Source organism: Lolium perenne, chromosome 3, assembly GCF_019359855.2.
Source record: "Lolium perenne isolate Kyuss_39 chromosome 3, Kyuss_2.0, whole genome shotgun sequence".
Classification (NCBI taxonomy): Eukaryota; Viridiplantae; Streptophyta; class Magnoliopsida; order Poales; family Poaceae; genus Lolium; species Lolium perenne.
The window spans coordinates 227,724,394-227,740,629 of NC_067246.2; the positions used below are offsets into that span (position 1 = coordinate 227,724,394).

General features: G+C 40.2%; 2 protein-coding genes across 2 annotated transcripts; both read left to right on the forward strand.

The window, feature by feature from the left end:
• Positions 1 to 2,692: 2,692 nt before the first annotated feature.
• LOC127343570 (V-type proton ATPase subunit B 2) lies at positions 2,693 to 8,311 on the forward strand. The gene is made up of 15 exons (XM_051369711.2): positions 2,693 to 2,834; positions 3,461 to 3,537; positions 3,654 to 3,709; positions 3,786 to 3,884; positions 4,341 to 4,400; positions 4,566 to 4,677; positions 4,755 to 4,963; positions 5,629 to 5,757; positions 5,857 to 5,994; positions 6,554 to 6,704; positions 6,852 to 6,934; positions 7,365 to 7,412; positions 7,522 to 7,575; positions 7,659 to 7,742; positions 7,828 to 8,311. The coding sequence occupies exons 2-15, from the start codon at positions 3,480 to 3,482 to the stop codon at positions 8,011 to 8,013; spliced, it is 1,467 nt and encodes a 488-aa protein (XP_051225671.1). The 5' UTR covers positions 2,693 to 2,834; positions 3,461 to 3,479; the 3' UTR covers positions 8,014 to 8,311.
• A 2,160-nt stretch (positions 8,312 to 10,471) lies between these two features.
• On the forward strand, positions 10,472 to 14,945 carry LOC127343569 (probable mitochondrial-processing peptidase subunit beta, mitochondrial). Its single transcript, XM_051369709.1, has 9 exons — positions 10,472 to 11,117; positions 11,951 to 12,115; positions 12,195 to 12,332; positions 12,423 to 12,574; positions 12,672 to 12,780; positions 13,328 to 13,426; positions 14,148 to 14,213; positions 14,306 to 14,413; positions 14,659 to 14,945. Exons 1-9 carry the CDS (start codon positions 10,572 to 10,574, stop codon positions 14,773 to 14,775), a joined length of 1,500 nt encoding a protein of 499 aa, XP_051225669.1. The 5' UTR covers positions 10,472 to 10,571; the 3' UTR covers positions 14,776 to 14,945.
• The last annotated feature ends 1,291 nt before the right edge of the window (positions 14,946 to 16,236 follow it).

The following is a 16,236-nucleotide window of genomic DNA, read 5'->3' on the forward strand; positions in this document are numbered from 1 at the left end:
GTGGACACACCCCGACATTGCCAGTGGATGCACCCTGGCACTGCCGGCCTCCACCGGCACTGCTAGCCTCAGCACCCCGGCACTGCCGCCGGACTCGCTAGAAGTAGCCAGGGCCGGTACTGCCACCCCGAGAACGCGGACACTGCCGGCCCCGCCCAAGCCAACTTCATCTGAACAGTCTATTATCATCCTATGGCTATGTTTATTTCGTGCAAATGACTAAGTTACCCCTGCTCCGAATCTGGGCTATATGTATCTCATTCCCCACCTAGATTAGGGCCAGACAATGATTTGAGATTAGACTTGATCTTTGTCTCCCTATGACCATAGTTCTTTGTATCAAGGCACTCTTGTGGAATCTTACTCTCTTCATGGATGATTCTAGGGCAATCCCTCTCTCATCCAAGTTCTAAGGTGGGTCTCCTCACCCAATCTTTCTCTTCTTGGATTCTACCTAAGGGTCTCTCCAAGAATTGATTCTATTGGCTTGGTCTAACCAACCAAGGGAGTATAATTGGTTTGTATTGGGTTTGTGTGTGTGTGTTTGTTCTTTGTGTTCATCTTGTTCTTCACACCTCCTTCTCCCCCCTTTGGATTTTGGGTCAATCTGTGAGATTTGGGCATCCCCAAGGCCTTAGGCCTCATCAGTTGCACACTCCCTTCAAGTTGTGTTTCGGTACAATTTACTCATAAATCTATCATTATATCTAATTACACATGTGTTGCTACGCTTTAACAAGGTATATTATTTCAATGCATGTGCCAAAGCTCTATTGCCTAGAGTATTCAAGCGTTTGGCTTCACCTCGGCTCTCTTCTAAGTTTTGTCAGAAAATAAAAAATATTTCCAAAAAGGTGGGATAAAATAATATGGACACGATTGACATTTGAAATTTGAGGACACATATGAAGGTTTTTCGGTGATTTCGAGTTCTGATTTCAGATGGTCTTACATGGAAGGAGCTGAGAAGATGCCATTTTGACAACACCAAATCGACAACGAAGATCCGTGTAAGATAAAATAAACTATATCAACACAAGCTTTATATTCGATAGAGAAGATCATTATTTTTTAAGTTATCAAGTACAAAAACAAACCAAGATTTACTTTGACTATAAAAGAAAATAAATTATTAATAATTCCTAATTAACAACAACACACAATGTATGTGCTTGAAGGTCCTATATTCATGCATTATTGTTCTCTAGGATCACATTATCTATTCATCATAATGAAAGAGAAATAAATATATTTCTTCCTTGAAGTGCATGCCAACATAGTCGTCAACCAAGAAGACAGAGCACATGTAGAGCAATAAGGGTATATCTGGGACAACTCCACAACTACACTATTGAAACATATGTAGATTCAATATAACTCTCCCACAAACATGCATCACATATTCGCAACTTCGGCCTATATGAATAGGTGTGCTAGCGGTGCTTGTCGAGCGGGTGCATGGGCTTGGAGCACAACGGCGTCCCATCTCGCTTCGTTGCAAGCAGCGGTGCTATGACACACATCAATATGAAAAATAGAAGCTGCATGTAAGACCACTTATCAATGATGAGAGAGGTTACATATTAGTTATAACGATTAGCTAGCACACAGTGCAAATTTGTTGTACCTTATTCCCTACTGGAATTTTCATGGTGTTCACGTGCTCACTCTATCTCCTCTTGATTTCCATATATAGATGAGAGGCAACTGAAAGTGGAATTTGGAACAACATATACCATTACCAATCAGTTCCAAAGGAATCAGACACCGGTTTGCTACGTTTGACCTAGTCGGCGATCACTATTGTGTGGATCTGCATTGACGTTGACTTGTCCTTCATCATCTTGTGGTTTCCACGTCGACATCAATGCTCTGGTGAGTGACTTCGTGAAATAGTGACAATCCAACAAATACTGCCAATGACATCTTAGTTTAAGTAGACCTCGTGTGTGTCTGGCATGACAAGTTCTTTCTTGCTGCTCATACCCCATAAACCTTGCAAAAGTTCTTGTGGTGGGGCATCCCTAAATTTTAAGTTCCAGATATGTCATATCTCTCTTTCTTTTTTTTTGCGAGAATGTACATGCCATCTCTTGCCTATGTGAACCAGCCCACAAATCACTCATGGGTCAATGTGAAAACAATCACTAGATATCTAATGATGCAATATTTTTTATGGGGCCACAAGAGAAAATGCATTGTGCCACACTATTTTTTGTTTTGGAAAAGCCGTTAGAGCGAGCTTTATTGATCACATAGTAGATACATCACCAATTAACAATAAGAATAAAGAAAAAATAAAACCCTGCGAATCAGCTATCCAAACAACATTCAGGTGTGATTTCGTCTCTTTTGATGAAGAATCTGCAACAGGATCACTTCTCTAGTACACTAAACTAAACTCACAACTAGAAAAGGTAAAAGCTTGAAAGAAAGGTTTGAAGCTTTCAGCGGATTAAAATCCAACCCAGTGGAGGCCCAAAGCCCCAAACATTGGCCTGATCATTCTGCAGCCGAGCGAAGGGAATCCTTCTCCCTGACAGCTCTGCTGCACGTGGGCCAACGTGACCCGCTCGACCTCCGCTATAGGCCAGGACGGGACCCACCCAATCAATCGTACTAGATCGAGACAATCCTGACCGTCCACGTCTCCCGAACCCACCACGCGGACAGCCCAGATGTTTCCATCCTCCAATCGTGGATCAGAGGAGGTCGCTAGACAAACCGGCTAATCAAATCAAATCACATCTCCGGGGACAGCAATTGCCTGGGCGATCGCTGGAGCCATAGCCAAGCTCTGCCGCGCCTGCGCAGCGCATCCGATCGAATCCAAGGTACGCACGCGCGCCCTACTCGGATCTCACCGTCGTCTTCCTCCTCCTCCTCCTCCGCGCGCGCGCGTTCGATCGGTGCCCCGTCCGCTCACCGCGGCACGCTTAAGCTCGCTCGCGCGCGCCAGAAATTTGCTTGGTTGCCCCGCCTAGGACGAGCAGGCAGGTGGCACCGGGTTTCGATTCCGCGCTCCATATCGGTTTCGTAGTGGGTTGTTTTCAAGGCATTTGTACGTTTTTTCCCCGTCCGGTTCTCTGAAGCTTGCTCTGCGTCGATTTGTGTGTGTGCACGGGCGCGTGCGTGCAGTTGTGATGTTTCTGGATATAGGTGATCGGATCGAGCGATGCAGAGCTCTGTAGATTAGTCAACGGGACGGCGAGGGGGGAGTTTGTCAGAATGTTGTCCCTAGGAGCTTGATTGATCGCGCTGTTAAAGAATCGGTCTAAGGCTGAGATTTGGTTAATTAACTCTTGTCTGCTACAACGTTCTTAGAGCAATGCGCCAAATCAGAAGATACAGCCATTAAAGAAAAAAATTAGTAATCTAATTAGCATATCATAGTCATCTACGGATATTTCTGTCTGAATGTATACTCTGTTAACTTAGTGTGTTCATGCTGGTATATCAGGCTTCTGAAATTCAGAAACATGGTTGTCTCAAATGGCAATGCCGACATGGAGGAAGGAACCCTTGAAATCGGGATGGGTATGAATTTTATGGTTATCCCCGTACGAGTATATTTAGAACACAATATCAACACTTTTAAGTGTTAATCTGGTTAAGATAAGACGCATCTTCTAACTGTTCCCTTTGTACTGCAGAGTACAGGACAGTTTCTGGTGTTGCTGGCCCTCTCGTGATTCTTGACAAAGTGAAGGTATCCTCTATCTTCATACCAGTTTTGCTGATTTAACTTTTTGTAACAATTTATTTATCCTAAAACTGCCATTCAGGGCCCTAAATACCAAGAAATCGTCAACATACGATTGGGAGATGGCACAACTAGGCGTGGTCAGGTGCTCGAAGTTGATGGGGAGAAAGCTGTGGTTCAGGTATTTATATATCAGTGTGATATCGTCATACCGGCATGAAGAATGAAGATCACATTGCTTTTTCTTCAGAAGCTTTCCATTCATCGCCTATTGATGGGATCTTTTATTCAAAAATTTATTTAGAGTATAGTTTGATTAGGAAAAGAGATGCCATGTATTATATCATGTTTTTGGCAATCTCCAAAGACTTATTGTTAGATGTCTTTAGCCATAACGATCTTGGTTGTGGTGGATATGATTATGCAATATTCCTATCACATTATCTTAATTTAAGCACCATTGAATAGTTAGTTTCGTTTTTTTTAAACAACAGTTAGTTCCCTTTGTCTTTACTTCGTCTTTAGTTCGTCAGAATTGAGATAAATTTGAACTTCGGTATATGTTAATGCATAGGTTTTTCCTTTTCTACCTTCAGTTCTTTTCATTGTTCATGAAACTTCAGAAATTCACTGGCAGGTTTTCGAGGGAACTTCTGGTATTGACAACAAATATACAACTGTGCAATTCACTGGTGAGGTAACATCGATTTCCCCTGAAACTAGTGTTAATTGCTCTCAATGGAAATTCTTTCATTTTAGTCGACTATTATTGAGTGCTCTTTGTGCCAATGATTAAATTTTTGAAACATATTTGTTCAGAATTTTAACTCCTTCACATTTCTGTTATTTACATTTTTTTAAGGTTCTAAAAACTCCGGTGTCACTGGATATGCTTGGGCGCATTTTCAATGGTTCTGGGAAACCTATAGATAACGGGCCACCAATTTTACCAGAGGCATACCTGGACATTTCCGGTAAGAGTTTCTTGTTCAAATGTGAAGAAGATTTTAGAACACCTAGATTTTGATATTTTTTCGTTAATCTGGTGCAGGAAGTTCTATCAATCCCAGTGAACGGACATACCCTGAAGAAATGATTCAGACTGGCATATCTACAATTGATGTCATGAATTCTATAGCTCGTGGTCAGAAGATCCCTCTATTCTCCGCTGCAGGTCTCCCACACAATGAAATTGCTGCTCAGATTTGCCGCCAGGCTGGTTTGGTAAAGCGTAAAGAGAAGACTGATAATCTCCTCGAGGTATTATAAAGTCAAAACGATTATTAGCTACCCATAGTATTTACTTACTAAAGTAATTTGGGTAAGTCTCTGCAGTAGCTAGAACTAATTAACATGAAGCTGAAATAACCAACTCTCTTTGATGAATGTTTGCTCTATCAACCAGGCTTTCTACTGATGTATGAACTATCCAAACCTTTCTCTCAGTGCTAAAAAGTTCTACACACGCTTCAAGTGATTAATTTTGATGAGTTATTCTATGATGGGAGAAAATATCTATTTGCATATTATGAAATTAATTTTTTCTAAGCTACATAATATAATATCATACGTTGTTGGCTCATCATCTTAAATTTATGACATCCCATGGTGTTCATCTAGCTCCACCTATGCATGGGATTGTAACAATCTATGTATATGTAAGCGTCCTCCAGAAATGGCCAGCCAACCACAATTTACAACATTAAACTATTGATCTTTGTGTTGTTTGTTCTAACTTCTAAGAAGTAATTATTAAATATAAATATTATGTAGAATCCTGGTTTGGTTTACATGGCAAAGTTAAGTCTGCAAGTCGTTCTATTAACTTCTCAGCTACAAGTTATTTATATTAAACCTTCCATCCATTCTTTGTTCCATGCTAGATGGACATTTTGACACTCACACATCTGCTACAATTGTTTTAGAATGCCGAGGAGGACAATTTTGCTATTGTCTTTGCTGCTATGGGAGTAAACATGGAAACAGCACAATTTTTCAAGCGTGATTTTGAGGAGAACGGTTCGATGGAGAGAGTTACCTTATTTCTTAATCTGGTACACGTCCATTATTTTTTTCGTCCTTATTTTCTACTTTACTTGTTGCTCTAAGGATTTTGCGAAATCTTCCCACTAACCCCTTTCTTTTGTTCATAGGCAAATGATCCAACCATTGAGCGTATTATTACTCCAAGAATTGCTCTCACAACAGCGGAGTACTTGGCATATGAGTGTGGGAAGCATGTGCTTGTCATCCTGACTGACATGAGTTCATATGCAGATGCACTTCGTGAAGTAAGGGCGCTTATCTCCAGTAATATTTTCCTGGATTTTACAGTAAAAATCGTTGGCTACTTTTTCCCATCAACTGGAGTTAGCACATGGTTTCTGTTATCAGCACATAACCCTGAACATATGTTATCTCATCTTAATTTTACCTGCTACAAGAAAGCTCAACATATATATATTTATTATAGAAAACCCATATTTGTAGAGCCAAAGTTATAGCTCCTTTGGGTAAATTTTCGTCTACTTCAGTTTAAAAAATGGTCATCAACTATTTGTGTATCATCATTAGGAGCTAAATATTCACTATTGCAGCTATAACAGCTTAGGTTCATATATGTTAGTTTAAGCTATTAATAGTTATGAAGTAAGATCTTAGCAAAAATAAATCTATATACAATGATGATACCGTGACAAATTCCTGTTTGTGTTGGCTGGGACAGTGGGTTTTCAGTTCTTGTATGGTTTGGATTTAACTGATCCTTGAGTGTATTGTCCTTAATTATGCATGATCAGTTCCCTTACTCTATATGGATGTACAGTTACCTTCTGCCTTTTTTTCAATCAGGTTTCTGCTGCTCGAGAGGAAGTACCTGGAAGGCGTGGTTATCCCGGTTATATGTATACTGACTTAGCAACTATCTATGAGCGTGCTGGTCGCATTGAAGGAAGAAAAGGATCAATTACACAGATTCCTATTTTAACCATGCCTAATGATGGTCAGTTAACAATATATTCGTATTTTCCAGCCAATGTTTTATGAGCTGACGTTCTTTCTCTCCTGTAATGTACAAACAAGCTACATTCGGGATATTCAATATTTCTGGCAAATTTTTTTTGTTGTTACAAGTTTTTTACTCTTGTAGATATTACCCATCCAACTCCTGACCTTACTGGTTACATTACTGAGGGGCAGATCTACATTGACAGGCAGCTACACAATCGTCAGGTATTCCACAATGCCCAGTTATCCACTAAACTTTGTAGATCTCCAAAAATTCCCACTAAACTTCGTAAATGTTCTAAGACTTTCACTATGATTTCTGATCCGAACAAGATGGCTAGACCTACGGTAGTCAATTGCTGAGGAAATGATCTTTTTTTTTTTCTGCTGAGGCAAGATGGATATATAGCACGTTGTAGAACAATTCTGTGAAATGAATTATTTATCTGGCTGTTCAAATTGAGGAAAGAGCCTGTTACCTTTCCTACGCTTTTTCTGTAAGACAAACTTTATACAATGAAATGGAAAAACTTATATTTCTGTTAATGATCAAGTCTGGGAGGATCATAATCATCTCAAATCAATATTTGTATAGCTGCTAACTGAGTAGTATCATGAAATCTATGTCTGATCGTGGCTGATATCTATATGACAGATATACCCACCAATTAATGTCCTTCCCTCACTTTCGCGGCTCATGAAGGTATGGTTTTGCTACTAAAGAAAATTGTCGCAATTGGTACCTACGTTATAGTGATGCCAGCATTATCAATGAGGTCAATAACTACTTACATATTCTGGATCCTTTGCAGAGCGCTATTGGCGAAGGCATGACTCGACGGGATCATTCTGATGTCTCAAACCAGGTCCGTTAGAGATTCCCGTAATATACAGCTTGCACTATCTTATTCCAGAATATGGATCGGTTAATCACATGTTATCCTTTCAGCTATATGCCAACTACGCCATAGGCAAGGACGTGCAGGCTATGAAGGCAGTGGTGGGAGAGGAGGCACTGTCATCAGAGGACTTGGTAATCTCGAGCATTTTTTCTCCTTATTTTCTCAATTCTTGTCCAGGTTCTTCTTCTTCACTGAACTTTTGAAATGTGATGGCAGCTCTACCTTGAGTTCCTTGACAAGTTTGAGAGGAAGTTTGTGGCTCAGGGAGCATATGACACGCGAAACATCTTTCAGTCGCTTGACCTCGCCTGGACCCTACTCCGCATCTTTCCCCGTGAGCTGCTTCACCGTATTCCGGCGAAAACCCTTGATCAGTTCTACAGTCGTGATGCCTCCCACTAAGTCATAATTTGGGCGCTATCTTGGAAAATGATGGTGGTTGTGCAATAAGGCCATGCCAGTGGCTCAGTTAATATATATTGTGCTATTTGTTGTTTAAATTCGTGCTAGCATTAGCAAGACCTCATTTCTTTTGACAAAAACATGATTCACCTAGCAATTTGGGCATCAACATTGTTACCTGAATCACATCATGTATCATATTGCTGAGGACATTTGTTGCAAGGGAAGGGGAATAATCGAGGGCAAGTTGAGCCATATATTATGAATTTTAAATAAAGAGAGAAATGATTTGTATTCACGTGAAGAAGCGTAAAAAATTGCATCCATGCAAAGCTCCAGCCATCACACTTACCTTCTAGTGGCCTTCTTACTACTAAACACTAGCTGTCTGTGTATTGGTTTCTAGTTGACTCCTCCTACCTCCATCCCAAGGCTTAAGGCTTATATTTTTTTGGAAAAATCAAAACAAGTAAAGTTGACTAAAATTTTAGAATAATCTATCAATAAATATGATATTTTATAGATAGCACATGAAAATATATTTCATTATCTATGTAATAATATTAATTTTGTATTTGACATGTTAATAATTTTTTATAAAAACTTAGTCAAACTTAACATAGTTTAACTTTTTGAAAAAAATATGAGCCTGAAGCCTTGGGATGGAGGTAGTACTTTGCATGTATGTTTGTTTAGATAAAAGTCATATAGATGCCTGACTTTAAATTAATAAATCCCTGAACAAAAGTTCACGGGGTTGCATGTTGGGGGCACTAGCTTACGATTACGAACGAGGCCAAAGGCCAAATAGTTTAGTTACAAGTGACCACCATGACACTAAAGCTAGGAAGCAACGAAATAGATATGTAGAGGAAACTCCAACCCGCAACTGGTTGATACTTTGAAGATTCTAAAAAATGCAAACTAAAATTATGGACCTACATTGTGTTGTAAGTTTCTAAAAAATGTAAACTAGAACTATGGACCTACATTGTGTTGTATCTTATGCATCTGTGAAGTTTCATCCGAAAATATGATCATATGTGATCTACACAAAAAGAACAAATGATGTGTAAATAGTACAAGAAAATTTCAGGTTCACAACATATAACATAAGCATAACCAACATCTACAATTTTAATTTACATGTTTCGAAACTTAAAGTGTAAAAAAAATGAGGTGCACCCGCAACTAGTTGCGGAATATTGGCACTCTGGATGGAGAGGCTACAAGTTCAACGAGGAAGGCGGAGGAGAGTAGGTGGAGCTGAAAAGATAGCAACTCAAAAGCTTACTTCTGTGCATCAGTTAAATTTAAGGAAATAAAGATGACTAACAAATAAAACGATTAATTACATGAAAATTCTCTTTGTCTCGGATTAATTAAATGTGCTGCATGTGGTGCCTTCTTTTCTATGGTTACATGCAAATTTCACATTAATGAGCACCATTCTAGGGTAGAAATCTAATCATTTTTCTCGATTAGTGTATCTTTTTAAGAACTGTTCCACACTTCCACTAATATGTTAATAATCATCCATAGTAGTATAAAAATGTAAAAAATAATAAAATTTACAAATTAGTTTTTGGACTACCTAGTGGCGACTACAATCACTAGCACAAGACGAAGATGCGCCGTCGTCCTCTCCCGTCCATCAGCGGAGCCGGACAAAGCTTATTGTAATATACAAACGGGAAATCATCGTGTTAAGGTCACAAAAGACCGGCACATGCAAGTTTGTTTACTCATGTAACTTGATTTTCTATTAATGAAATACGTATGTTCTCTCTAAAAAAAGACCAGCACACCAGAGTAACAACCATCGTTAAAGATGAGACCTGTATATAGATCAAAAGAGCCAAATCTGAAACCACACAAGCGAACCATAAAAATTGACCGTATCCGAGGAGATCTGTGGGACGAACAACTCGACATGTCCTCGCCGACGCTAGTCGCATCACCAAAGCGAGGATAGGACGGAGATGACCTTATTGTAACTTTCAGATGTAGCTACCGCCTCGCCATCTTAAAGAAGACACTAGAAAAAAAATCTAAACAAAGAACGAGAACCCTCTCACCAGCAAGGGGCCATGGTTCGCCACACCTTCAAAGCCCCAAGGCCACCGGAGGCAGCGGACCATCGACATCACCGACGAGCGGAATGAAACCCTAGATAGGTTTAACTATTAGCATTATCGGACTTACATAGATAAAAAAAAATTGATAGTGACCTTGTATTTAAGAATGGAGGAAGTATATCCTTGCCTAGAAGGGCAACGTGCCAACGTGTTCTGGTTAGCAAGTGTGCAACCAAACCTGGGTCGTACTACATCTATACTAACCGGAATCACAGTCTTTTTCGGGTTTTCCGTCCCCGAAATCCCTCTTTTCTCTATGTTCTATTCGGACCCTCTTTCGATCTCTCCCTCTCTCGAGGGCTCAAGGCTTTCTTTCCCCCGACGCAAGAATAACCGAACGAAAACCCCACACAGCCCTTCCCCTCTTTCCCTCTGCTTGCGGCGGCGCGACCGTCCGTAGGGGAACTCCCAATCGAAAACATGGCGGCCGCCGCCGTCCGCTCGAGGCGCAGGCTCCTACCATACTTCCACCGCCTCCTCCACTCCGCCGCCTCCCCCTCGCCCAACCGCTTCCTCCGCCACGCGTCGCCGGTGCCGCGCGCCGCCGACCACTCCCCCTTCTTCCGCCTCCCCGCCGCGCGCGTCTCCACGCTCCCCACCGGCCTCCGCGTCGTCACCCAGGCCTACCCGGCCGCCACCCGCATGGCCTCCGTCGGCGTCTGGGTCGACGCCGGCAGCCGCTTCGAGCTGCCCGGCACCAACGGCACCGCGCACTTCCTCGAGCACATGGCCTTCAAGGGCACCCAGCGCAGGCCCACCGCGCACGCGCTCGAGGTCGAGATCGAGGACATGGGCGCGCGCCTCAACGCATACACCTCCCGCGAGCAGACCACCTTCTTCGCCGACGTCCAGGGCCGCGACGTCCCCGCCGCGCTCGACGTCCTCAGCGACATCCTCCAGCACCCGCGCTTTCCGCAGCAGGCCATCCAGCGTGAGCGCGGCGTCATCCTCCGCGAGATGGAGGAGGTGAGCTGTCGCGCCCTTCTTTTTCTTTTTACTGCGTCACACCCTTTTCCCCTGCACAGCTACAATAAGATTCCTTAATGAAATCGGGGGAACCCCTTTTATTAAAGAACGAAAAGCTACAATAAGATTCCTCAATTTACCACTCCATGGATGTAAGCTTTCGTGATAAAATCTTACTTATTCTTCTTGTGGCACTGGTAATTTTGTCATATGAATATTGGCCTGAGAGTAGAGGTGAGTTTGCTTTGTTGGTGCTTGCTATGTATGTTTGACACTTTCTTGTGTTTGTGAAAATAAATGTTTTCATTTAGGCTCTGTCAAATGTTCAATAGGTTTGCTTCTGTAACAAACGTTCAAGTTGTAAGTGTACTAGATCACTACTTCACTGACGTTACGATTTGTATGTAGTGTAGCCATAGGTCAGTGCTGCTGGTCATGGATGTTTCATGTCTGGGTATTTCCCTGAATTTATACTTTGTTATGGGGCTTGCTGCTACCCTTTCAAGCTTGCTCAAACTTTGGCAATATGGATTCTTATATTACTCTAATGGTTGATTGGTTGGTATTCTTTGTAGGGTAGAATCTTGTATATTGGTCCACAGTATGGCAAGTGTGCTTTACCAATGCTGATATAAATGCCCTTTTGTGTGATAAATGGTCCCATATGATTAATTCACATGCTAGGTATTCTGTACAAAGATTGAAACTTTATTCATAAACTCAATATCGGAACGGGCTGCCATTACCCTGTTTCTTACATAGTCTGATCTTTATTGGTTTTGTTCAAATGTTTGGAGTTTGATGCATGGTTGCATATGTTTATGGGTAGACAGGTGCAAGGAATGATGGAGGAGGTCATATTTGATCACTTGCATACTGCAGCATTTCGGGATCATCCGTTAGGGGACACAATATTAGGTCCGAAGGAGAACATCCAGTCGATCTCGAAGAATGATTTGCAGCAGTACATTTCAACTCATTATACCTGTCCTAGAACGGTATGGTTATCTGCCTCTGTAAAATAGTTTAGCATTTTAAACTTGGAAAGTTGATGAAAGCTTTTGCTGGTTGGCTTAGGTTGTATCTGCTGCTGGAGATGTTGATCATGATGAGGTTGTTGATAAAGTCAAGGAATTGTTTACCGGATTCTCTACTGATCCAACTACTGCAGATCAACTTGTTGAGGCAAACCCGGCTGTTTTTACTGGCTCAGAGGTCTGTTTTTTTTTTAATCTAGCTGTTACTGTAGTAATGTATTAGGCTATGTTAACTGATCTTTATCTTTTGGATCTTATATAACATTAGGTTCGCATAGAGGATGCCGAGATGCCTCTAGCGCATCTTGCAATTGCTTTCAAGGGCTCATCTTGGACTGACCCTAGATCAATTCCTCTTATGGTCACCCAAAGCATATTGGGATCTTGGAACAGAAGCATAGGTGTAGGGAACTGCTCAGGGTGAGAAAGATTTTCATTGATTGATCAAGAGTTTTCCCTTCTAGTTTCTTATTACTGAATTTGTTGCTTAAGCTGATGTTGTATGTTGAAATGCTAGGTCTTCTTTAGCTCGTGGCATCAGCAATGGTGAGTTAGCTGAGAGCCTGATGGCGTTCAACACTAATTATCGTGATACAGGATTATTTGGCATCTATACTACTGCTCCGGTAAAGTTTGTTTCTCAATCTTATTTTCAGTTGCTTGAACATTTGAATCACTTCAATAACTTGCTTAAAATCTGATATGATTATTTTCTATCTTGATGTCAGCTAACGAGTAACGGTTATCTTTTCTATTAAGTTCACTGCAATATTTTCCATTGCAGTGCTTACCTGAATAGTGTTTAGTTTTAATATGGAATATTCTAGTGGTGGTGCTCTTCTACTTTAAGTAACAGATTTGTATAAGTAATGACTGAATTTGTGTATAATTGCCACTTACGGGGAATGTGTAAGCTGTGAGTTAATAACATATGATTAATTAGCAAACTCGTAGATCTTTTAGGCAACTTATTGTTTACCCTCATAGCATCTGAATTGGCTACAAGTTCGAGAAACATGCCAATCACTTACATGTGCTCTATGCAAATTTCTTCAAATTTTGAAGTGATTATATAATTGTACCAGCAGCGGAGATGAGTTAAGTTAAGCTATGGATTTGGACCAAACTACCCCTGTAAAACTTTATCTTACAGTTTTTGTATTCTGATTGCAGCCTGATGCACTACATGACCTGTCACGGTTAATAATGGAAGAATTCAGAAGACTTGCATTCAGAGTGTCAGAGACAGAGGTTGTTCGTGCTCGTAATCAGGTATCTGTGGTTTCAAGGGGTTTTTCCCTAAATTTATATATTTCTCTTTATTGCCTGGTTTTCCCCGTGAATATTTATGGAAGACAAAACAGCGTAGTTTCTCCTACATTTTTGTTAATAACTAATTAAATATTAGAGAAAATTCTTGTTATAATTTGGTTGATTCGAACATGTACTTGTAGTGGTCTAGTTTGTTTAATAGGATGATGCTTCTCTGTGTTATTATGCATTTTGGATCTCACGTGATAGTAGATATGTTTCTGCTTTATATTCGTTCCGTCAATCAGTTATCTGTTTCTCCATTATATTTTGCTAGTACTATTATTGTTGCTAAGCTCATGTTACCCTACTTCACAGCAGCAGTGACAAGGTGACTGCATGTAATATAGTTAAAAATACTGGTGATTGATCTACGCATCTTCAGCAATAGTTAAACAAGCAACAAGCTCATCAACAGCAAACCTCTTTCCTTTTTTGAAAACAGCTTGTGCTTAATAATCTATAGGATATTGCAGTATGTTGTTTCGATAGAATCATTAGTTACGTTGCATGTTATTCAAACATTTTCTACAATTGGAACATCAACCTGCAATCTCGTCACTTGCAAGAGATCCTCATGTTTTTCTTGGCCTCACTTGGAAGCAACATGTTCTGTTTGCACATGTTTCAATTAGAGAAAAAAGTAGGTAACAAGAACTCTACCTTTTTTTACCCTTTTCAGTTGAAATCTTCTCTTTTACTCCATATTGATGGATCAACTGCGGTTTCTGAGAATAATGGTCGCCAGGTATGCATAGTCTACTCTTGTGTTGGCATTCTCAGTAATGATAGCTACTATTCTCCCGATTAACAAAACTTGCACACAACCATCTCGTGCAGATGCTAACCTATGGACGAGTAATGCCATTCTTGGAGCTTTTTGCTCGAATTGATGCTGTTGACTGCGCTGCGATAATGGAAACAGCCAATGACTTCATAGTTGATAAGGTAGATTTCGTAAGGCTCGATTTGTGGTTGTTGAACTGTGGTGCGCTTAAATTATTCTGTAATTTGCTATGGAAAAATAGCCACCGATGCAAGAAAAGGCTGGTTGGGGGCAAACATGATTATCATAATCCGCCACAACATCAAATGTGGCCTAAACTCGTTGTCTTACTAATAGTAATGCAGTAACGCTGAGTAATCCAGCGATTCTGAAGTTTATGCACTCACGTGTTTGACATTTTTTTCAGGATGTTGCCCTTGCTGCAGTCGGACCGGTCTCTAATTTGCCAGAGCTGAGTTGGTTTCGCTCACAGACAAGTTCCGATGAGAAATTTACTGCTAAACTGTTTTCGCTGGGCGCGTAAAATAACTGAAGCTGCTGCTCCGGGATATTGTTGTTGTAACTCTAGTATACTGTTTATGAATTGATAGCTAGCTTAAAGAGTTTTAGTTATTCCTTACAGATATGGGTTCTTTTGTGCTTGCACGCTATTTATTTTTATAGTACTCCCTCCCTGGAGGTGGCGTTTTGGCACACGCGTGCATATGCACCCATTATAGAAAATAATAAAAAAATAATTTTAAAAATGTCAAAAAAATCTGACATAAATTTTTTGGTATATATCGTGACATCCTATGTTCGTTCACAAGTTTTCGTGGAAAAACAATATTTTGTGTGTTGTGTACAAAAAAGACAAAAAAATGTCATGTATGTAGTCGTGTTACAGCATCAAAATTTATCTTTTTTACATGAGCCACAGAAAAATGTTTTTTCTTTTGAAAACTTATGTACCAACATAAAATGTCTAGATGTACATATAAAAATTTAGTTTAGAATTTTTTAACACTTTAAAATGTGGATTCACAGAATGGAAGCATATGCTTCTATGAGCCAAAGTGCATTTCCCTCCCTCCAGTCTATAATAAGTGTCGGTGGAACTAAGTTGTACTAAATCGCCGATAAATATTATGGATAGGATGGAGTATTAAAATGTGCAAATAACTTTATTCTTAGATTCCTCACTTTCACGTGATTTTGAACCCGGAATCGCCTTCAAACTTCACTTGAGGGCTCTTTGATCAAGGTAATCTCATGTTACAAATTTTGTAGGATTTCATTCCTTTGGAAAATTTTCAGCTTGTTTAGTTTGTCCGATACATATTACTTGATGTTTAAGTGGATGGTATCACAACTACAATCTGTCTAGATGCATCTATATTAGCATCAAGTAATATGAATCGGAGGGAATATTACAAACCATACGATCTTTTTTCAAGGGATTTTTTCCCTTGCGTTCTACATCATGAAGAATTCTTTGTTTATGTGACAACTATGTCATCCCGATTCTGTATTTTTTTATATTCCTGGCTTTTAGAATTCTGCAAACAAAAGAGACTCATTAACATAATAAACTACTAGGAAAATATATTAGAAAAGAAGATTAGTTTTAACTTTTAAGTGAATATGATAATTTTTAAAATCTTAGGTTATGGCTTCATACTTTTCATAGCCTGTTAAAAATGGTACTCCGGTTCCTCTAAAGAAAAATGGTACTCCGTACTCCGATTTGGGACCTGTTTATGGACGGAGTACAATATTTGGCTTCAGTCATATAGGCCAGATGTCCACAATGTTGTCCTAGAAATGTGTGTGAACGGGGCAGAGTTGAGCGGATATAGACGAAAAAGCTCCTTTTTTCTACTGATGAATGCATGGGGAGCATTGCTGCCTGCCGTGCCTTTCTCTAAACTCAGTCGGACTGACAGCCATCGCTAGGCTTTCAACAGTAATCACCAGCTATTCAGTGAGTGAATGCTGATCAGTG